This window comes from Thrips palmi, unplaced genomic scaffold, assembly GCF_012932325.1.
Source record: "Thrips palmi isolate BJ-2018 unplaced genomic scaffold, TpBJ-2018v1 HiC_scaffold_1, whole genome shotgun sequence".
In the NCBI taxonomy this organism is placed as follows: domain Eukaryota; kingdom Metazoa; phylum Arthropoda; class Insecta; order Thysanoptera; family Thripidae; genus Thrips; species Thrips palmi.
In genome coordinates, this window is record NW_023144620.1 from 429,219 (window position 1) to 451,726 (window position 22,508).

The following is a 22,508-nucleotide window of genomic DNA, read 5'->3' on the forward strand; positions in this document are numbered from 1 at the left end:
TTTGTTATCCATTCGTTTCTTATCCCACCTTGTCTGCTATCAGTGAGTATGCAAGACCCCTGATTCGACGTCAGTAGATACGGACGCGGGGACGCCGGCTTTCTTCCCAGGCGTGGCCTCGGTCGTGGCCAAGCGCTTCCGCTCATGCTTCGCAGTCCGCATGGATCGCCACGTGCCTCCGACCCGCATCCCCATTCTCTTTGCTCCGGCGACTTGCTTTCCTTTCCGGCGCGGCGCCCACCACCTTTCGACATCGTTTTGGCATTCTTTTGACAGCCCAGAATGTTATAAGAAGACGTCGCGGTCTTAAAAGAAGTCGAAATGCGTGTTAAAAGAACGTGATAATAGCGCCCATGAGAAGGCGAATACATACGTATGACAGGCGTCGGCAGGCGTCCACACACTCTTAAAAGCCTACTCTACAAATCCAAAAGCGTACATTGTACGTTTTGACTGGAGCATGCCTGAAAGTACGCTCTAGCTAGCGCATGCCTGCCAAGCACGCACTTGCTAGTTCATAAATGCCATGTACACGCTTCCTGATGCAGACTAGGGGCCGTTCAAATGTGACGTCACGCTTTATAGGCTCATTTTTTGACCCCTCCCCCCCTATAGTCACAAATGGTAACTATTTTGACTCACCCCTCCCCTCCCCGTGACGTCACATTGTCCAAATCATTATTCTTGGCAACGGGAATAGATACGCAACTACATCGTCTTAATTAGGTGCCTAAATTGGAATTTTCTAACAATTTGATTGCATCTTGGAAAATCCGGTTGAATCTGGTCTAACGCTAACTTGTTCGGAAAAATCTGAGGAAAGTGCAGTTAAAATACCCAAGCCAGTGACAATTTAAGCTGAAGTAGGCGGGGAATGCTGATTTCAGTTTATTTTTTAGTGGCTCACTCCGTTCATATTTGGCAATTTTACACTACTTAAAAGTGTGATGTCACAATGCCTTCATCCCCCTCTCCCCCATGTCACATTTGGTCACGATTTCTCTGGACCCCTCCCCCCCTTAAAAGTGTGACGTCATTTTTGAACGGCCCCCTACTCCCTATCCCTTATGCACTAGATGCATGCTTCAGTGAGCGTGTACTTGGCATGTATGCACTAGGAAGTGCATGCTTGCAGGCATGCTCCAGGTAGAGCATACAATGTACGCTTTTGGAGTTGTAGAGTACGAAGCATTTCGTAACCACACAAAGAAAATGAAGGCATTGTAGAATTGCTTCGTATTACGTAATGACTATTCGCACCATGGTGCGAATAGTTGTACGATTGTTATTTGCACCAGTGGTGCGAACAGACCGCCATGTCGTTATGGAAATTTATTGAATTGAAAAATGTTTGACTTAAAACCGCAAATACTGTCATAAAGATAGGATATTTAAAATGGCATTGGATGACATAAAAAATACCAAATACAGTACTTCAAAATACGTTCAAATGTCAATGAATGGAAATTCACTGCAAACCTAACTGTCTACTAAGTACACACGTACAAATGCATGCTTGCAAGTACACAGTTCCAAACGCATGCTTGATGCCGTATAACTCCACGCGTCAAGTGTTTAGTGTAAGTGTAAAAGTGACCAATTGGTAAGGAAAAGAAACAAAACAGAAATGATCAGTCATAAATGTTTTACTCAAAATTATCATCTCACTAAAAATAAGGACACTCAAGTACTTCTTCATAATCAAGTCATATACATGGATATATGATATATAATAGTCAACATGAACTTAAAATAGACTAAAGCCATCCAATACTGACATATGGGTCAGAGAGCCTTAAAAAGGAAGCATGCACATGACCAGCACTTCCAGAAACCATAAAAATATTTTAAAATATTCATAAATATCAAAAAATATTTTAAAAAAAATTCTCTTGTGCTGTATTAATTTTTAAATCATACTGAAAAAAATAAGGACACACAAGTACTTCCCAAGTCATGCACATAAAATATGATATATAAAGTCAGCGTGTACTTAAAAAACACTAAAGCCATCTAATACTGACGTATGGGTCAGGGAGCCTTTAAAAGGAATCATACATAACCAGCACTTCCAAAAACATAAAATTATTTTAAAATATTCAAAAGTAACTTATTTTAAACAAAGAAATTCTCTTGTACTGCATTAATTTTTAAATTAATGACTAGTTACTTGGTGGGAGTAAAGATCTTTTTAGGGATCACAGTTCGCCCACTTCTTGTACTCTGAGAGGTGAGAATATCTGTATTAGAATAGAAAACAAGGATGTTATGAAACATAGACTCCGTAGACTTCATACATGCATTTGTAATTGCAGCTGTGTTGGACACGTTACCTTCTGATTCATGGTGCGTCCGCTTTCTCCCTTGCCTCTGCTTTGCTCCCATCTCACCACCTTGTTGACTTGACTCTGTAAACAAAGTAAGCCAGATTATAAACAGCTTGCAGGTTCCAAGTTTAGAAGTTTTGTAGGATGTAGATAAGCTGTGCAGTTACATGCGAAGCTCACTCAAACACATCAATACAGCACATGACTAGCAAAGGAAGAACTTCAAGACAACCATATTGTAGCACAATTAATCTTATGAAATAGACAGGCAGACAAGAATATTGCCACACAGAATATTGTTAGGAGCACATCACACCACCACCCATTACAAGTCAAAATTTTTCAATCACAGAGCTCAAATAAACTGGTTGAAACATGCCTGTTTCTATAATAAAGATATCTGCTGAATGAATTTTAATGGAATGAGATGTTCGTTGAAGAGTTCTGAAGGTAAGCTGTGGGTGAAAATGGCATGTACCAGATCTAACTGAGTTAATAAATGTCACTATACAATATTGGAAACAAATTTTTGCATGGACTCTTTGCGGGCAGAAAAACTTGTTTAGAAAAAACCCCAGCAAGCTCAATTCTCCTCTTACATCAGTTACATCAGTTAAAACTAGATCACTTTCTATCCGCTTTGATTTTAAAATGAACAATAAATTATACAAACAGTAAGCATGTGCAGGACAAATTATATGATAAGAAAAAAAAGTATTCAAGCATTTATGATTGGGCACTCACACCATAAAATACAGCGTTGTTGATCCTGAAAGGTACACATAACTTACGCATCCATGTCAAGCCCCTAAAAGGGCTGTCTGAAGTCCTTATGAGGACAGTCACTTCCCTTCAAGATAAAACCAATCTGGTTGCAAACAGATCCTCAACATTATTTTTTGCATTGTTTTGATAACATAGTTATTGTAGACCGAAGTAATACCTGAAAGTCACTAGCCACCATTTTCAAATACACGGGGTCAAAAAGGATATTAACTGACACCCAAGAACCGTCTGCAACCAACATTGATTTATGCTTGAAACTGGGTTGATAGCTGAAATAACAAAAAAAAAGTTATAAATTGACTGCTATGTTACTCTCACGTAACCTGTAACAATTCACAACACAATATGCTTTCCAAGTATGCACTAAAACTCCATCAGAAAACTTATGGGTTGAATCTTCCACACAACTTTGGATAAAAAATTACCTGCGACAGGTTCTACTGCACTTCTAATGATGTCATCACCATCATTATCCAAATGGAAGCCTGAAAAAAAAAATATTAGGAAAAAGCCCAAAAAAGTTAGGGAACAAGTTTTAAAAAATTAACATATTAGTACTAACCTACGTAAGAAGTGTTATCCTGAACTGAATTACCCTTCCTAGACTTAGGTTTAGGTGCCCAAAAGGCCCAAGGTTTACACTTTGAAGACAATTTCCTTGTTCCTGCTGTGCTGCTTCATCTTCATCACCTGATAAAATATTTGAACATGTTATGATTTGTGACACGAGATAGTAACTTAGGAAATCCAGGGCAACATGAAAAGAACAAAATCTCATTTTAAAACACATAGTTGAAAATAATGCTTCAACGAACCTTCTTCATCAGATGAGGAAGACAAATTCATGATGTCATCTGAAAAAGAGGAAACTGTATCCTGTATCTCAAAGGAATAGACACTGAGACGAAAGCTAGATCAACATTCTCTCAAGACATACCATAGCAGCTCTTGCAGACAAGACCATCCTCGACTGTAGGGTTAATGACAGAGCATCGCCGTACAGCATGAACAAATTTGTCACATTCTGTGCATTTGTGGCTCCCAGCCTCTTGATAACAAGTGCAACAGATTTTGGATTGTGCAGAAAGACTATCCTGTTTGGTCTTGGGATCTGCTGCTGTTGTCAAAGTTTCTGCCACAGAGTCTGCATTATCATTGCCTGTATCAAGAAAAAACTTTCTCAAGCAAAATCCAAATCAAACCAAGAAAAAATATCATTACTGTAATTCATGATTTAACTAGCTTGATCTGTTCCTGATGCATCCATATCATCTGAAACAGAGAAAAATGGGACAAGCTGGAGAGGACATCAAACACAAAAGTATATGAACCTTAACTCTAAGACATACCAGCACAACTCTTGCAGATACGACCCTTTACAAAACCATCCTCAATGTTGGGGTTTCGAATAGAGCATGGTTGTACGGAATGAACAAATTCTTGACACATTGTGCATCGATTGCTCCCAGTCTCTTGATCACAAGTGCAACAGATATTGGGTTGTTCATAAAGACTATCCTGTTCGGTCGTGGGATCTGCTGCTGTTGTCAAAGTTTCTGCCTCAGTATCTGCATTATCACCGCCTGTATCAAGAAAATACTCTCTCAAGCAAAATCCAAATCAAACCAAATAACAGGAAAAGTAGCGATATACATCGGCAACTTTGGCCCGTCCCGTACATTAACAAATGTGCGAATTTCGCATTTGTTCAACCCTGACGGGTTTGAACCTGAGTCTGGGGTCAAAATAGATGTTATTTTCGTCATCAGCTCCCTCAAAAACATTAGAAACAATGCAAAAACTCGAATAAAAAGACTGTTCAAAATATACCCCACTGGGATTTGAACCCGGGTCCAAACTTCTCCGATTCGCTTGAAACTGGCACCGTTGGTTTTGTCTCGTCGCCCCGATTCCTAAAATACCCCTACATGCCCTCCTAGCTGTATCCGTTGCCGAAATCCTCCTTGACCCCATGTAGACCATGATGCACCTGCAGCAGCGCCCCCGGGGCTCGGATCGGATTTGCTGCCACCGGGCGGTTCTTAGGGTCACCCAAGGAGGCTGCATACCAAATTTGGTCAAGATCGGACCACGGGAAGTCCTCGGACGAACGAACGGACGAACGAACGGACGCACAGCATGCATCATACTATATGCCCGTCCCCCCGTCATTTTTTTTTACAAAAAATAAACGGGACGGGCCAAAAAGTAGATGAGCCGCAACACCAACTACCTTTATCTGTGTCTGATGCATCCATATCATCTGAAACAGAGAAATATGGGACAAGCTGGAGAAGACATCAAACACAGAGAAAAATGGGACAAGCTGGAGATGACATCAAACACAGAAAGTGTATGAGCCCCAACACCAAGACATACCAGCGCAACTCTTGCAGATACGACCCTTTCCAAAACTATCTTCAATGTTAGGGTCACGAATAGAACATGGCTCTATGGCATGAACAGATTCTTGACATATTGTGCATTGATGACTTCCAGCCTCTTGATAACAAGTGCAACAGATTTTGGATTGTGCAGAAAGACTATCCTGTTTGGTCTTGGAATCGGCTGCTGTTGTCAAAGTTTCTGCCACAGAGTCTGCATTATCATTGCCTGTATCAAGAAAAAACTCTCTCAAGCAAAATCCAAATCAAACCAAGAAAAAATATCATTACTGTAATTCATGATTTAACTACCTTGATCTGTTCCTGATGCATCCATATCATCTGAAACAGAGAAAAATGGGACAAGCTGGAGAGGACATCAAACACAAAAGTATATGAACCTTAACTCCAAGACATACTAGCACAACTCTTGCAGAGGCGACCCTTCCCAAGACAAAACTTTTCTCGAGAGTCACGAACAGAGCATGGCGGGAGACCATGAACAAAGTCTTGACATACTGTGCATTGGTAGCTTCCTCCCTCTCTTTTACAACTGGAACAAACTTTATGTTGTTTGACAAGACTACGAAGTTTAGTTCTACAGAAGAGTTGCTGCTTCAGCGGCGCCTTCGATTTTCTATTCAATGTGCCTGCAACAGTAGACAAAAATTTCAATGTGCAGTAATGTACGTAGCAGTTATTCATTAACAATATCAGTAAATTTGTACATACTTGATTTTTTGCTCCCATCATGTATTGTCTCATGTAAGCCCCTGGGTCTCCCTGTGGTCTTTACACTTTTCAGAGTAAAAGGTTCTGAAAAATAAACACAACATAGTGCAACATTAAATATTGCATTAAAACAAGGTAGGTTTACGCCAGACCGCGTCTTGTCGTAACAGGCTTCGCGATGTCTCGCGGCCTGTTACTCCAATCCGCGCCTGGCGTACCTACCTTGGCCTGCGGCGCTAGCCTGCCTTCGGCAGGCATTGGCTTGTCCATCGTCGGTTACTTCTTACGTGTTGCATGCTGGGCCCCCCAGACCCCCCTTAATTCTAGATAGAGTTGCTTCATCTACAGATAACACGATCTTGACCCTTGTCACTTTTTTACTTGTCGAAGCGGGGGGGCCCCGCCCCCCAGACCCCCCTTTCTTCAAGACAGAGGTGATCTACCTGCAGAAAACTCGATTTTTCGCCGTTTTTAGGTGTTTTTCGGCTATAAAACTGAACCAGTTGAGCTAGGATGGTGAAATTTCGCGTGTGCCGAGCCAAGAACATACCTAATAAGCCTGCATAATCTCAGCCAGATCGGCCGAGCCGTTCAGGAGTAGTAGTGTACACACACAGACACACAGACAGACGGACAGACAGACAAAACTTTTCAACCGCACTGGAGTAACAAGCTTCGCTATCGCTCAGCCAAAAAAGTTGAAAAGAAGGAATTAATGACATGCTCACACCTTTCTCAGCACTGGGCTCAACACTTGTTGAAGCTGAAACACGAAGGAAACCGTTAGTTCATTGGCTGAGCGATAGCGAAGCCTGTTACTCCAGTGCGGTTGAAAAGTTTTCCTGTCTGTCTGTCTGTGTGTCTGTGTGTGTACACTACTCCTCCTGAACGGCTCGGCCGATCTGGCTGAGATTTTGCAGGCTTATTGGGTATGTTCTTGGCTCGGCACACGCGAAATTTCACTATCCTAGCTCACGTGGTTCAGTTTTTATAGCCGAAAAACACCCAAAAAACGGCGAAAAATCGAGTTTTCTGCTGGCAGATTACTTCTGCCTCGAAGGAAGGGAGGTCGGGGGGGCCCAGCCCCGCCAAATTTAAAAGTTACAAGGATCAAGATCGTGTTATCTATAGATGAAGCAACTCTATCTAGAATGAAAGGGGGTCCGGGGGGCGGAGCCCCCCCAGTATGCAACAAGTAGAAGTAACCGACGATTGACTAGCCATTGCCTGCCGAAGGCAGGCTAGCGCCGCAGGCCAAGGTAGGTACGCCAGGCGCGGATTGGAGGAACAGGCCGCGACATATCGCGAAGCCTGATACGACAAGACGCGGTCTGGCGTAAACCTACCTTGTAGTTAAAGGCAACTCATTAAATATTGAGTTCCCTTCTCAATATCTATTTTTATTACAGTAAGAATAATGTAGAAAACCTGCGCATTAACCTTTGTTTGGACCAGACAGATGGACCAATTGCACAGTCTCTCCTTTCGCCCATGATTCATGAATATCTTTTAAAAGTTGATGGCGTTCGTGGAACTGCATGGTCCCTGAATTGTTTACAACAAGAGACTGGACATCTTTCAAAGTGGGAGCCACCTCGTGAAACTTTTCAGCAGGTGCCAGAATTTTTTTGACAGATTTACCAGGCATTCTTGGTTGGATTGTCAGTGTGTCTGTGCTGAGGCTATCATGTTGTTTCCACCATCCCATATTATATTCCTTATGCCACCTTGTAGGAATAATATCCTTGGAATACCAACTCAAACCTGCTCTACAAACTGAAGTGTGTACTCAGTATGCATCTACAGGTGCATACTTATAAGTACACACTTACAGATGCATACCAAGCTGAGTACACATCTACAGATGCATACTTGGCAGGTATGCATCTGTAGATGTGTACTCAGCCAAGTATGCATCTGTAGATGTGTACTTGATACTGGGCATTTATACGGTGACAAGTACACACCTACTAATACATACTTGCCAAGTATGCACCTACAGATGCATACTTAACAGGTATGCATCTGTAGATGTGTACTCAGCTAGGTATGCATCTGTAGGTGTGTACTTATAAGTATGCATCTGTAGATGCATACTGAGTACACACTTCAGTTTGTAGAGTGTACAAGCAGGGGGGGGGGGGGGAAATCACATGAGCAAAACCTGACACTGTAGGTCAACAACCGAAAACAAACAGATCCAATACAACTTACCAGCTGACTTCCGAAGCCTCATTATGTGTCTGCAAGTCAAAGACATTGTTTTGAAATAAATGCAACTGCATTTATCACTAGATGTATCATACTTTTGGGACACAGGTGAGGGCTTTTGAGCTAGCTGAAATTGCTCACAAAGCTGCTTTGCAGGAAACTCTGTGAGCTCATTGCAGGCAGGGTGTGCAAACTTTACATTATCATTACCTTAACGTTAACTAAGGAATTAACGTTATTACTATGACTTTTATTTTGTTAGTTAATGTTAGTATCACAACTATAATATGTTGAGTTTATTAACGTTAATTCTTTAGGGCGGCCATTAACGTTATATTGAATTATCGATAATAGGTTATACCGAAAAAACCACGTCGTAAAACGTTGGTAAGGTTTATAACAGTTATGAAGAAATAACGTTAATATTTTATAACGTTAATGTGCACATAACAATTGTGGACTTAAACACAAAATTCGAGGTTAGCAAATAACGTTAATTATTTTAACTAAAATCATTCGTGGATTTCGTGGCACGCAAATAACGTTAATTGCTACAGTTACAATCGAGAATGTAATTGCCACCCCGCACTTTGCAAACGCAATTGTGCATGGCACGCTGTTCTGAACACTGTGCTTGTCAGGTACACAACAACAGTGTGTCTGACTAGGTCCTGCATGGGTCCTAGGTAGGTCCTAGGCACAATAAAACCCCCCGTCTCATGTCGCGAGGCACGGCCGGCACGGGAAATGGCTTCCACTGAATTAACGTTAATAATCGTTATGGTTCCTAACATTTAATATTGGTACATCTATCAATAGTTACAACTAATTAACGTTATGACACGATATCATAAGATTAAAAATAAACAATAAAATGCTACAAATAAAAACCCCTATTCTTTTAACATAAATTGCTCTGAAACTGGATTACCGTTATTCTTTTACCGAAAAGTAATTTGATAAACTTAAATTCGGTATAAAACATAACCAGATAAAAATTAACGTAAAATTTATGAGTGAAGTGAATAACGTTAAAGGACGAGCAAACACTTAAAGGTTACTAGTTAAAACTTTTAACAAATAACTTAACGCTAACTACTCTACAAATCGAAGAGTGTACATGGTATGCTCTAACTGGAGCATGCCTGCAAGCACGCTCTAGCTAGCGCATGCCTGCCAGGCATGCACTAACTAGTGCATACATGCCATGTACACGCTAACTGAAGCATGCATCTAGTGCATAAGAGATAGGGAGTTGTCTGCATCAGGAAGCGTGTACATGGCATGTATGCGCTAGTAAGTGCATGCTTGGCAGGCATGCGCTAGTTAGAGCGTGCTTGCAGGCATGCTCCAGTTAGAGCATACCATGTACACTCTTCGAATTGTAGAGTATAATGATAATGTTATGTTATTACACCCTGATTGCAGGCTTTGGGCACCAAAGGGTCAGAGCAATTATTCACATAAACCTCTTTGGCGAGAGCTAAGTGATCTCTGTACCGCAAGTTGTCCTTCCGGTTCCCTTGTACAGTGTTGACTAGAATATCAACTGCATCGTAAAGAGGAGTGTTCGCATCCATAGCCTGAAAAAAATTATGCAAGAAAGAAGTACAAATGCTTTAGTTCATGGTTTCAGAAACTAACTGTTATTAACTATTACTTATTTCTATTCAATCATCAATGAATTCAGACACACCAATTTCAGTTTCTGATTCTTACTTTCTGTGTGATTGGGTGAGTGAATTTTCAGTGTGGTGACAAGGGCCCTGTCTTTCAGGCACCAGGACTCTTTTAGGTTCAACCAATTGCTTATGAAATAATCTTTCAGGGGTTTGCCAGCAATATTGATAAACTCTTTCAAACCCAGTTGAAAGTCTTCATCATTTTCTGCATACAGCATTTTCCGAAAAGATTTCAAAGCTTCGTCTTTGTTAGGGTCACCCTTAGCACCTTTCTTCATATTTCTTTCCGTGTGCACACAGCAAATATGCACCTCTGCACGAGCCAACACCAGGATTACCAATTCCCACCTGTAAGCGTGCTACTTCTCCGATCGAAATAAAATCATTTCAGAGCCGAAAAATGCCGTCACGGAGCTCGAATACGTATCATGCCTTCAGACCAATTACCTTTTAAACGCCACTGGGTCGATATATCCACGAATGTCCAATCACCCTGAGGTTCGCGAATGGTCGCGAACCCCATTGTGGGATCACCTTTCCTCTCATTTTAGGTGACCCCCAAAAACTTCATGGGGTCCAAACCAAATGTTATCATGTGAAATTAAACATAGTTGGGATTCGGGTTGGTGAGAGAAGTGTTGTGGACACACGGTCCAAAAAACGTGAAATATTGTCTCAAGTTACCCCGGTTTACGGTACTGGATTGGATGTTGTCTGTAAGAATTTAAAAATGAAACAATAGCCTGGTACGACTCACACTGTTGACATAAGCAAAGCAGGATGAAAAAGTACCTGATTCTTTATTCTTCATTTTGGCGGACAGAAGTTTCAGCTTTGCTTTCAGAATTTCATTTTCCCGTGTAAGTTTCGCCTTGTATGGAGTGAGCTCCTTTGGGGTCGAAGTAAAGACTTCAGGATTAAGAGCCGTGGAGTGCCCAGTACTGTTGAAGGGAGGGCTAGTCCCACCATTACCACTATTCGAGCCCTGGAGAACAATTTCAAGGTAGGTTTACGCCAGACCGCGTCTTGTCGTAACAGGCTTCGCGATGTCTCGCGGCCTGTTCCTCCAATCCGCGCCTGGCGTACCTACCTTGGCCTGCGGCGCTAGCCTGCCTTCGGCAGGCACTGCTTGCCCATCATCAGTTACTTCTGATTTGTTGCATGCTGGGGGGCTCAGACCCCCCTTCACTCTATATAGAGTTGCTTCATCTACAAATTACACGACCTTGACCCTTGTAACTTTTCAACTTGTCAGGTTGGGGGGCTCAGCCCCCCAGACCCCCCTTTCATCAAGACAGGAGGGATCTACCTGCAGAAAACTCGATTTATCGCCATTTTTTAGGTGTTTTGCGGCTATAAAAACCGAACCAGTTGAGCTAGGAAAGTGAAATTTTGCGTGTGCCGAGCCAAGAACATACCTAATGAGCTTGCAAAATCTCAGCCAGATCGGCCGAGCCGTTCAGGAGGAGTAGTGTACACACACAGACAAACAGACAGACAAACAGACAGAAAAAGTTTTTCAACCCCACTGGAGTAACAGGCTTCGCTATCGCTCAGCCAATTAAGTAGGTAGGGGGCAGCAGCCACTTTCTTTGACAGCAGTTGTCTAGCAATGGAGGCAAGGTGACACTTACATTTTACATTTTCCAGGAGTGAGCTCGATTCTTTGTTTTTTTTTCTTGTTCCAACAAAGCGGCCAACCTAATGGCTGCAGCTGCAGCGGCTTTCCGGACAGTCTCATTGTTTTGGTTGGGCTTGACTCCAAACTACAAATCAACACGGAAAAAATTATTAGTTGGTCCAACCAATGTTTCGGTTGGTTTTTGGCCGAACTAAGATTTTTTGTTCCAGTAACGAAAATAGACCATTCTAGTCGTGGCTGAGTGAAGAACAAGAAGAATCACAAAAGACTCAATTTAGGGCATTTGAAGTGCAAATGTTCGCTCAAAATATGTTGCATTTACTTGAAAATATTTTTATTAACTTCTACCAAGCAAGGGGACTTAAATGTTTGAAGTAAAAGTGCAAAAAAGTACTCTTTTGTGATTCTTCTTGTTCTTCACTCGGCCACGACTAGAATGGTCTATTGCGTTCGAAGAACGAAAAATTTGTTAGAACAGCGGAAAGTTCGTTGCAGCAGTAAATTCATTGGTTGGCACGACCGAATTAGGAGTCGGCTACTGCAACGAATCAATTTGCAGCTGCGACGATAGATTTGTTGTGGCGTTGTGGCAACAAACTTTTCTGCTCTTCCGACGAAATTTTCGTTCCTGGTACGGAACATCTTAGTTGGGCCAAAACCAACCGAAGCATTTGTAGGGCTAACTAAAATTTGGTTGGACTAAATATTTTTTTCCGTGAATAAGAAAATCCCATTGACATAACCGTCTTCTGATCGAGGGGTGACCCACTGTAAAATTTTGTGTACTATAATTGTGTGAATGTGCAAGATTTCTTGCTTTTTTGCCACACATGTTGCCTACTTACAGGCGTTTTTGCCTCCTGAATGTGGAATGTGGTCAAATTTTGTACAACGATTGTGGGAAGCTTTTCCCCCTCGCTTCTGAAGAACAACTAAACACCTTGAGTTCCTAGCCCTTTCGCAACCCCGTCCCTACCAACCTCTTTACCGGTAGCACTTTCTTTCTGGATGTTTTCTTGGGCTTCTTGTCTAGTTCCTCTTGAAGGGAATCATCGTTTCTTTTCTTGCGACTACTAACACTCTCTGCCGACGTAGTCGAGGTAGCTGAGTCTGAATCTACGCTCGTAGTAGTTGTCTCAGAAGCAACTGTAATGACAAAAAAGGAACCAAAATTGATAAAAGGTTGTAAAATCACTGGTTTATAGACTGACGTGGGATAGAATACAGCTAATCCTTCAGGGATGAAAATGCCCGGAAAGTTTCCGGAAACATTGAAAAAAAAAACAGTGTTTTTTCCGTTTTTTTCCCTGGCCTCGGAAAAATTGGAAAGATTCAGCCTGAAAAGTAGGCAAAAAGTCGGGCATTTCGGCCGAAAGTAGGCTAAAAGCATACCTTTATCCATAAGTAAACACGATTCTCAGTGCACTCATACTACTTATACCCTGTTATGATTCCTTCTCGTGCGGTTTTTTGAGCTTGCTGTTGTGAATCTATGGTTGTCAGTACAAGTTAAGTTGCAACAAAGTACAAAAGTAGTAGGTTTCATGTTCATAGTGCTTAAAAACTAATTTTTCCTATTTTTCCATTTTTTCCAAATTTTCCGTTTTTTTTCCAACCCTTTGAAAGTTTTCGGAAAATTTACATCTCTATAATCCTTCCACAAAGAAGTGTCGATCGACACTTCGTGATAATTTATAACCTCTCTCCGTCGGCGAAGATTCAGTCACGCGTCGCGGAATCAATGGCTTTAGCTTCCCCGCATCCGACATGATCGTGGTCACAAATAGTCTAATTGGCTGAGCGATAGCGAAGCCTGTTACTCCAGTGGGGTTGAAAAGTTTCTTCTGTCTGTCTGTCGGTCTGTCTGTCTGTCTGTCTGTCTGTCTGTCGGTCTGTCTGTCTGTCCGCACTACTCCTCCTGAACGGCTCGGCCGATCTCGGTGAGATTTTGCACACTTTTTGGGTATGTCCTTGGCTCGGCACACGCGAAATTTCACCATCCTAGCTCAACTGGTTCAGTTTTTATAGGCGAAAAACACCTAAAAAACGGCGAAAACTAGAGATTTCTGCAAATAGACCACTTCTGTCTTGGAGAAAGGGGGGTCTGGGGGGCGGAGCCCCCCAGCCTCGACAAGTTAAAAAGTGACAAGGGTCAAGATCGTGTTATCTGTAGATAAAACGACTCTATTTAGAATGTAGGGGGGCCTAGGGGGCGGAGCCTCCCAGCATTCAACAATTTAAAAAATAACCGACAACGGACAAGCCATTGCCTGCCGCAGGCAGGCTAGCGCCGCAGGCCAAGGTAGGTACGCCAAGCGTGGATTTGGAGGAACAGGCAGCGAGACATCGCGAAGCCTGTTACGACAAGACGCGGTCTGGCGTAAACCTACCTTGTATCTTTTGAAAAGACACGGATTGAAATAGATTTTACTGGAACGCCTCTTCACTGACCCAGGACCATGGGACCGTTACACGATTCGTAATTAATGGCGGACGTTCGGGAGGTAAAGGAACATGCTTTATATTGCCAACATGAGAACCGCGGGTGATTCCGTGCGTAGGGGGTCATTTCAGGTCACCGGGGCCTTGCGCCTGAACTGAGGTTGATTTGGTAGCTTGGGCAATTCAAATTTGTTTTACTAAACGAAGACCATGTCCTCATGTGGATTAGTCTATTTAACTTTTGTTTATCAAGGTGTCGTAAGCTGCTAAAGTGTCGTTTTGTAAGTTCCGTCATGGTCATCAACACCTATAAGACAACATTGCCATGCTGTAGTATATGACTCAGCCACATCAAAAGAAAACTGGCTATTTCACTCTCTTCCCTGACTTATTCCTCACAAAATTACTGAAGGTGACCTTTGTATCATCACTTGTTGAACCCGAAACAGCCCTTGGGAAAATGTCCACCGTGTGACCATGTGACCTATGCTGCTTACACAAATGACGGTCTACTGGGGTTTCTTTTCGTTTTGGAACCTCGCGACCACTTGGGATCGAAAGAACATAAAAAACGCTTCCAGAAGCCCGTGCCCGCGGGACCTGGGGCGGTCAAACGACGCTTCGAGGCCGTCAGAATTGTTCAAAACGGTAAGGGTGTATAAATAGTTGTCAATTCCGTTTCGGGCCGTAGCTCCTCCATCTAAGGGAGAAAGTTCCCACAACCTCCGCTAACAAACGCTATTTTGGATGCTCAAAATGACACCGTCAACAGTTTTCACCTATCTTGTAACCCAGCGGGTCAGGAGACTAAAAACTTTGCTTTGTAAATTCCGTAATCTGTAAATTCCGTCATAATTTCTGTAAATTCCGCCGTATTTCATAGGGGATGAAATTAAAAGTCAACTTGTAGCGCTGCCACGCTCGGAGGGATACTGTGGGGTACTATGTATGCCATCTACACCAAATATAGCCCCTAAAGTTGAACTTTAAAAAAGAACATTTGATACATCCAAAATGACCCTCTACGCACGGAATCACCCCCGCACTGTTTTTAAAAATTCGCCTTTTGGAGCGAGAATTTAAAAAGATAAATGTATGTAGATTTTTTGGGGGAAATAATTTACGTAGAAGCACATGTCATGATTTTGGTTGGATATGATACCTCATCAAAATTGATCATTTGTGTTTTTGCTTGATTGACTGGTTTACGTATGTTCGCATCCGAATAGTTGAAACTACGTATGTCAACTTACCTGTATAATGTAATGACAATGAACGCTACCGGCGATACTTCTAATCGAGGGGGGAACAGCTTCCCACATTCGTTGTACAAAAATTGACCACATTCCACATTCAGGAGGGGGAAACGCCTGTAAGTAGGCAACATGTGTGGCAAAAATGCCAGAAATCTTGCACATTCTTGCACATTCACACAATCATTGTACACCAAATTTTACAGTGGGGCACCCCTCGCTTCTAATATTTAATGGGGTGCGTGAAAACAATTTCTAACTTTTTTTGTCAAAGTTCAGTTTATTTGTTATTCTTAATTGTACGTGGCCTCTTCATTTCATAGGGAAAGGGTTACTTAAAGCGGTCGGTGCACGCACATCCTCCTCGCAAATTAAAGAAAAGAGCAGAAGCAAAACAGAGCGGAAGACAAGACGGCAAGACGCGTTGAAACCGAACAGATCACAACTCCAATCAAGTTTATTTCGTTCAGATTAATACTTCAGACGTAAAAGTTAAGAAATTTTTTTGACGGTACAGCTCTATCTGGAATGAAGGGGGTCTAGGGCATGCACTAAATTAGAAGTAGCCGACGATGGACAAGCCATTTCGTGCCGAAAGCAGGCTAGCGCCGCAGGCCAAGCGTGGACTGTTGAAACTGGCGCAGCATCGCGAAGACTGTTACGACAAGACACGGTCTGGCGTACACATTCAATTGAACGTGACACGCCATAACCTTACACTCCGGGCCCCCAGACACCTCCCCCCCTTTTTTTCCAAGACAGAAGGCATGTGCCTGCAGAAAGCTCGATTTTTCGCCGTTTTTAGGTGTTTTTCGGCTATTAAAACTGAACCAGTTGAGCTACGACGGTGAAATTTTGCGTGTGCCGAGCCAAGGACATGCCTAATAAGTGTGCAAAATCGCACCGGGATCGGCCGAGCCGTTCAGGAGGAGTAGTGCGGACAGACAGACGGACAGACAAACGAAACTTTTCAACCCCTCTGGAGTAACAGGCTTCGCTATCGCTCAGCCAATGATACCATATTGACGGTAACCTGAATTTAATTGATCGCCTTGTCCAAATTGGTCGTCTTCAACAACTTAATTGCTTTGATCAAGTTGATTGCCTTGGCAAGTCGTTTGGCATCAACAGGCTGAGCGTCTTTACCAAGTAGATTGCCTTGATCAGCTTGATCAGTATGTTCCCATTTCTTTTTGGCAACCCATATACCAGCTTTTACGTTGGTGAATGTTCGTTTCAAATTTCTAAACTTCCCTCGACATTGTCCTGCATCAAAGTTTGTACCTTTGGTCTTCAATACAGTAGAAATCTGACGCCATGTTTGAATCGGGGTTTGAAGGCATCGAAGTTTTGGTCGATGATGTCCACATTCATCCAAAAGAGCCTTAAAGCTAGGGCTGTGCGGTGATGCGGTAAACCGGTGATTTTTTCGGTGATTTCAATCACCGCATCACCGAATCTTGTTTTTAAAATCACCGGTTAACTGCTTTTTAAAAATCACCGGTTCGTCACCGATCACCGGTTAACCACCTAACACCGGTTAGTCACCAATCACCAATCAACGTCAAAACCGAGCTTCCAGAAAAGTCCGAAATAGCGGTGGCGGTCGTCGCGCGCGGCGAGAGTGTCCAAAACAGACAATAAGTTGACATAGAACGGCGGTGTGCGTGCCTTTTTGACTGTACTTAACAAAAAAACGGGTTTTTACAACCATTGGGAACGAAAACAGCGGTGATTTGTGCATCACCGTTCATTTTTTTATCACCGGTGATGAAAAATTCACCGGTGATGCGAAAATCACCGGTGCAGTTTTGGTCACCGTTCACCGGGGCAACCGGCGGTGATTCAAATCACCGTCACCGTTTTCAAAATCGAATCACCGCACAGCCCTACTTAAAGCTCCAGGGAACCAGATGACCTTAGCCACTCTGCCTGTTGCGACATTACCTACACAACACAAACCAGAAGCCCAGCATAATGTTGACTAGTTGAATGGGTTATTTTCATAACAAGGTAGGTTTACGCCAGACCGCGTCTTGTCGTAACAGGCTTCGCGATGTGTCGCTGCCTGTTCCTCCAATCCGCGCCTGGCATACCTGTGCAATGTTCGCTAAAGGCTAAGGGTACGGACTTATGAAAGTACTTGCAAAAGTATATCTACACAAATTCGAGACATAAAAATATATCCTCCCTTTTGAAAAGATGTTAGGAGTTAAGGGTAATAACATTGCCCTTATGAGGTAAGTTAAGGATCCCTGGAGGGCGCTGATAACGAAAACAAGGTAGGTTTACGCCAGACCGCGTCTTGTCGTAACAGGCTTCGCGATGTCTCGCTGCCTGTTCCTCCAATCCACGCTTGGCGTACCTACCTTTAGGGCTGGGCGGTTACTGGATTTTAAAACCGGTTAACGGTTAATGAAATTAACCGTTTTTCTACTGGTTATCGGTTATTATTTTTTAACCGGTTATTTCAAACTAACCGGTTATTTTGGAATAACCGGTTATTTTCGAATAACCGGTTATTTTCGAATAACCGGTTATTTTTTCAGATAGAGTTAAGAGTAATAGAATATACATTTTGAAAACACTGCAGTTTTATGGCTGATAAATCGGGCTACAAAATCCACGGTTTTGATGAACTCTTTTCGATTGCAGACACGAAAATGAGCTGTTTTGTATGCTCCCCCGAAAGAAACGCTCGCAAAAGTTTTAAAACTAGTCTATCCTGGCTGAATAGCTGCTCAGATTCAGTTAGGGGCACCCGTTTTACCGGGTACTCTCTGCAAGGGAGGGCGACGTCTGCCCTCCAGTCAACCAGAATAACCGGTTAACCTGACAACCGGTTATGCAGGGAACGGTTAATTGATATTAACCGGTTACACCTATAACCGGTTAATTCAAAAATCTTTAACCGAAAAACCGGTTAGTGAAAATAACCGGAAAATTAACCGGTTAACCGGTTAACCGCACAGCCCTACCTACCTTGGCCTGCGGCGCTAGCCTGCCTGCGGCAGGCAATGGCTTGTCCGTTGTCGGTTATTTTTTAAATTGTTGAATGCTGGGGGGCTCCGCCCCCTAGGCCCCCCTACATTCTAAATAGAGTCGTTTTATCTACAGATAACACGATCTTGACCCTTGTCACTTTTTAACTTGTCGAGGCTGGGGGGCTCCGCCCCCCAGACCCCCCTTTCTCCAAGACAGAAGTGGTCTATTTGCAGAAATCTCTAGTTTTCGCCGTTTTTTAGGTAATTTTCGCCTATAAAAACTGAACCAGTTGAGCTAGGATGGTGAAATTTCGCGTGTGCCGAGCCAAGGACATACCCAAAAAGTGTGCAAAATCTCACCGAGATCGGCCGAGCCGTTCAGGAGGAGTAGTGCGGACAGACAGACCGACAGACAGACCGACAGACAGACAGACAGACCGACAGACAGACAGACATAACTTTTCAACCCCACTGGAGTAACAGGCTTCGCTATCGCTCAGCCAATAACTTCTCACTGTAAAAAATGTTGCAAATTTTTGAAACCCATTGGCATGCGAAATTTTGCCACCCAATGTTCAAAGACTCCAGTTGCACCCAGTGGGTTGCAGAAGGCCACTGTACCAGCCCACTTGATGAAATACATCGACCCGTTGGACAGCGAAATTTGCTATTGTGTCGTTGAAATCCGTACATCTGAGACGAAATTCATGATTTGGGTGATTTGGGCTCTGAGCTCACCCACATGTCTAAATTTATAGCCAAGGTGGCTAGGAGATTTGCGCATGTGGCTATGTGAAGACGACCCAACTTGCCCACATGTTCAAATTTAGTATCTTGTGGGTTGAAAAAGTTGCCGTCCACGTGAGAGGATTTACACATGTGGAGATTCTCGGATGGCCCACCATGCCCATCTGTAGAAAAATTAACATTGTGGGTAAGCTGAGATCCTCAACTTGCCCACAAATGCAAATCATCCATCGAGGGCGCCGCTAACGGTAGACGGTCTCGAGCCGGCTGGGTCAAGTAGCCTCCGCCGAGCCTCTCCGACCAGCTTGCGTTGTAGCGCAGTGGTCAGAGGGGCTGGGTCCTGAGTGGAGGTTGCAGGTTCGATGCCCATGCACCCCGTGATTTTTCTGTGGTCAGCCTGCATTTTAAGACACCTCCAACCGGTTAGAGTGCATGGGATTTATACACGTGGGCAAGTGGGGATGCGTCTTGCGGCCAAGATGCAAAATTTATGCACCTTGGGCAGTGGGAGGGCCTACTGTTGCCTGTTGCCTACTGTTACTATTTGGGTAAGAACAGTTCCCTTATACACCCATTGGGCAACAAAATTTTGGCGCCAGTGGGTTACTAAATTTCGCAATCCTTTGGACTGTGAACCTTTTGCACCTTACCGTGCAAGCGGAATCGCAATCGGACAAACCCACCCCTTTCCTTCCACAGTCACCCCCACCCCCTCCGGGAGCCGGCTTTCGAAAATGTCATAAACCGACTGCAAACGATCCAGTGACCTCCCCTGCACCCGCTGCAAGTTTTCTCTTTCGAATCCGACCACCCCCGGCTGTACCAACCTCCGAGAGGACCTACCCCTTTTTTGCTACGTGCCGTTTCAGTAGCAAAGGGGACGAATTTGGGCGTTGAAATTCATAGGGAGGCACACTGGGTGCTAACGAAGCCATCCCAATCAAAAATCTTTATTCAAGAAACGTTCATGGAAGCAGATAATACTCGTCTGGTACTGTCGTGTGTGCTAAAGTTTTTACAGTATGCTCGCATGTCTGTGATTGTGTATCAAATTGTAAATAAGGGTTAGAACATTAATAATTAAAAACCGCGGCCTGCAGTGCTGCGTCGTGCGCACGGGTCCGCCGGCGCTGTACCAGGGGAGTGAGTATCGATGTTGGTCCTTGCTGCGCGGGGCCGGGCCGAGGAGAGGGTGCCATTGTTTACGTCCGGTGCCGCTGGCGCTGTACCCGAGGGAGGAGTTGTCGATGTTTCGCGCCGATTGTTGACCGTGCATCAAGCACTTACTGTCCCGCCCCGGCAGCCGGCCCCTAGTATTTGTTACGATACGCCCTTGGTTTCTGGACTCTCGAGTAAAAGCTAGCTGGCACCTTTAAGTGTCTTGTATTATTCTGAGGCACTTTTTTTTAAGAAGTCCGATCGAAAAACATGACCACCGCCGATTTCATCGCCATTTGGGTCGAAGGTACCCCTTATGGGTCTAAGAAAAGCCCTCAAATATTGGGGGCGAAAAACGCATGGTTTGGATTTTATTCACGATTTTCGTTTTATCTGACACAATTTAGGTGAATTTGGTCAAAATGTAAAAATCGATATTGCTCGGTCCCTGTCGGCTTCAGCTGCCTAATAATTGACTCTCTCTAGTAAAATCGGCCGAGGAACAAGAATCCGGCGTCGGTTTTCCGATTGGACTGCTCAAATTTTGACCATGGCTGTTTTCCCATTTTTGCAGTCATTTCTTGTATCTCTAGGGTTTTGGTGATGGACATCGATTTTGACCGATCCCGGGGGTGGAATTTTAAGATGAAGGATCAAACTAAAATATTCCGTCATAAGAAGTTTGTGTATAGGGCAGCCCTAGCAGCAGCTACAAAAACCGTGAAAATGCATGTTTTGGGCAGAAAACTGCCCCTCTTTGTTCTTTCCACAGGACTGCGGTGGAAAGGCAGCGTGCTCCAGTGTGAGGTAGGCCTTCTGAGGCGCTGGCACTCATGTGGAAGCAGCGCACCTTAGCCCAGCGCCAACACACAGGCAGCGAAACACGGACCTGCCTCCGTAACGCCTGCGAACTGGAAGGTAGGCACGCCCGCCAAACGCCGCTGCGTGGCTGGCTGCCTACCCGCCGTGCTCGCAGGCGCTTGCTCCATCTCGCCATAGTCTCCCCATTCAGTTCACACTTGAAACAATGTTGAGCCGTGGTGTCCTCGCAAAATCGTCGCGGTAACTCCTCTCGTGGAGAATTTGGTTAAATTTAAGATCCTACCGATGAAAAAGCATCGTTTTCATCGGTCCTGGTCTTTCCGTCCGAAGTACCAACCTAAGGCCAGTACATTGCTTACTTTCTTTTAATCTTTTTTAACACCTTCGCGCCAAAGGCCAATTTTGGCGGCAAAGCCTTAGAGGCCTAAGGTGCTAAGTACCGAACCGTACGTCGCCAAAACATGGCACATGGATATACGGACTTGGTATGACCACCCGAGCACCATGCGCCAAAAATCTTCTATACGAGAACCATGTTCTCGTGTCGTCGTCTGAGCCTTTGCCGTATCGGCTTGTGGGACGTCATCGTACGAGAACCCTGTTCTCGTAGCGTGTTCAAATATAATTTGTGATTTGTGCCGAAATATTGACAATTCAATCAATGTAAATCGATTTGAAATTCAAAGTTCGGTTCACACAAGAATCATTTTCTTGTTCAGGCGACACCACAAAAAGTACGAGAACCATGTTTGCGGTCCGGCGGGCACGCCATGTCTCCACGGACAATACTAGAACATGGTTCTCCTGCGTATTTACGGCATTTTACTGTCCAAGCCTCCTACACTGCAAATCCAAGTGTAGTACAGGTCGACACTTTAAGGCGCAGACCAGTTCGTCCTACGCTTGCAAGTGTCGACCAGTTGTGTCCGACGCTTTGAAGTGTCGACCACACAGTGTCCGACGCCTGCAAGTGTCGACTACACAGTGTCCGACGCCTGCAAGTGTCGACCATACAGTGTCTGACGCCTGCAAGTGTCGACCATACAGTGTCCGACGCCTGCAAGTGTCGACCATACAGTGTCCGACGCCTGCAAGTGTCGACCACACAGTGTCCGACGGCTGAAGTGTTGGGCCACAACAAGAAACTCAGTCAGTGTAATTTGCCGTAGGACAAACAGTGTCCTACACATGCAGGCGTCGGACACAGTGTGGTCGACACATCAGAGCGTCGGATACAGCTGGTCGACACTTGCCAGCGTAGGACAAACTGGTCTACGCCTTAGTGTCGACCTGTCCTTCCTTTGGATTTGCAGCGTAGGGTTTCCTTTTGACTCATTA

At 43.9% G+C, this 22,508-nt stretch overlaps 1 protein-coding gene across 1 annotated transcript; it reads right to left on the reverse strand.

Annotated features, from left to right (window-relative positions):
- Window positions 1-2,184: 2,184 nt before the first annotated feature.
- On the reverse strand, window positions 2,185-13,166 carry LOC117642822. The gene is made up of 20 exons (XM_034381397.1): window positions 13,157-13,166; window positions 12,753-12,910; window positions 10,915-11,107; window positions 10,137-10,435; window positions 9,880-10,023; window positions 8,444-8,633; window positions 7,670-7,993; window positions 6,230-6,313; window positions 5,917-6,147; window positions 5,810-5,839; window positions 5,493-5,726; window positions 5,347-5,376; window positions 4,463-4,696; window positions 4,051-4,385; window positions 3,929-3,967; window positions 3,676-3,803; window positions 3,539-3,598; window positions 3,119-3,382; window positions 2,334-2,408; window positions 2,185-2,240 (listed from the first exon to the last, which is right to left on the reverse strand). The coding sequence occupies exons 1-14, from the start codon at window positions 13,164-13,166 to the stop codon at window positions 4,348-4,350; spliced, it is 2,199 nt and encodes a 732-aa protein (XP_034237288.1). The 3' UTR covers window positions 2,185-2,240; window positions 2,334-2,408; window positions 3,119-3,382; window positions 3,539-3,598; window positions 3,676-3,803; window positions 3,929-3,967; window positions 4,051-4,347.
- Between the last annotated feature and the right edge of the window lie 9,342 nt (window positions 13,167-22,508).

Coding starts and splice junctions, on each gene's coding strand:
- LOC117642822 (XM_034381397.1), bottom strand. Junction 7,994..8,443: donor GAGGCTTCGGAAGTCAGCTG/GTAAGTTGTATT, acceptor TTTGTAGAGCAG/GTTTGAGTTGGTATTCCAAG. Junction 5,727..5,809: donor TGCATCAGGAACAGATCAAG/GTAGTTAAATCA, acceptor TTCTTGATACAG/GCAATGATAATGCAGACTCT.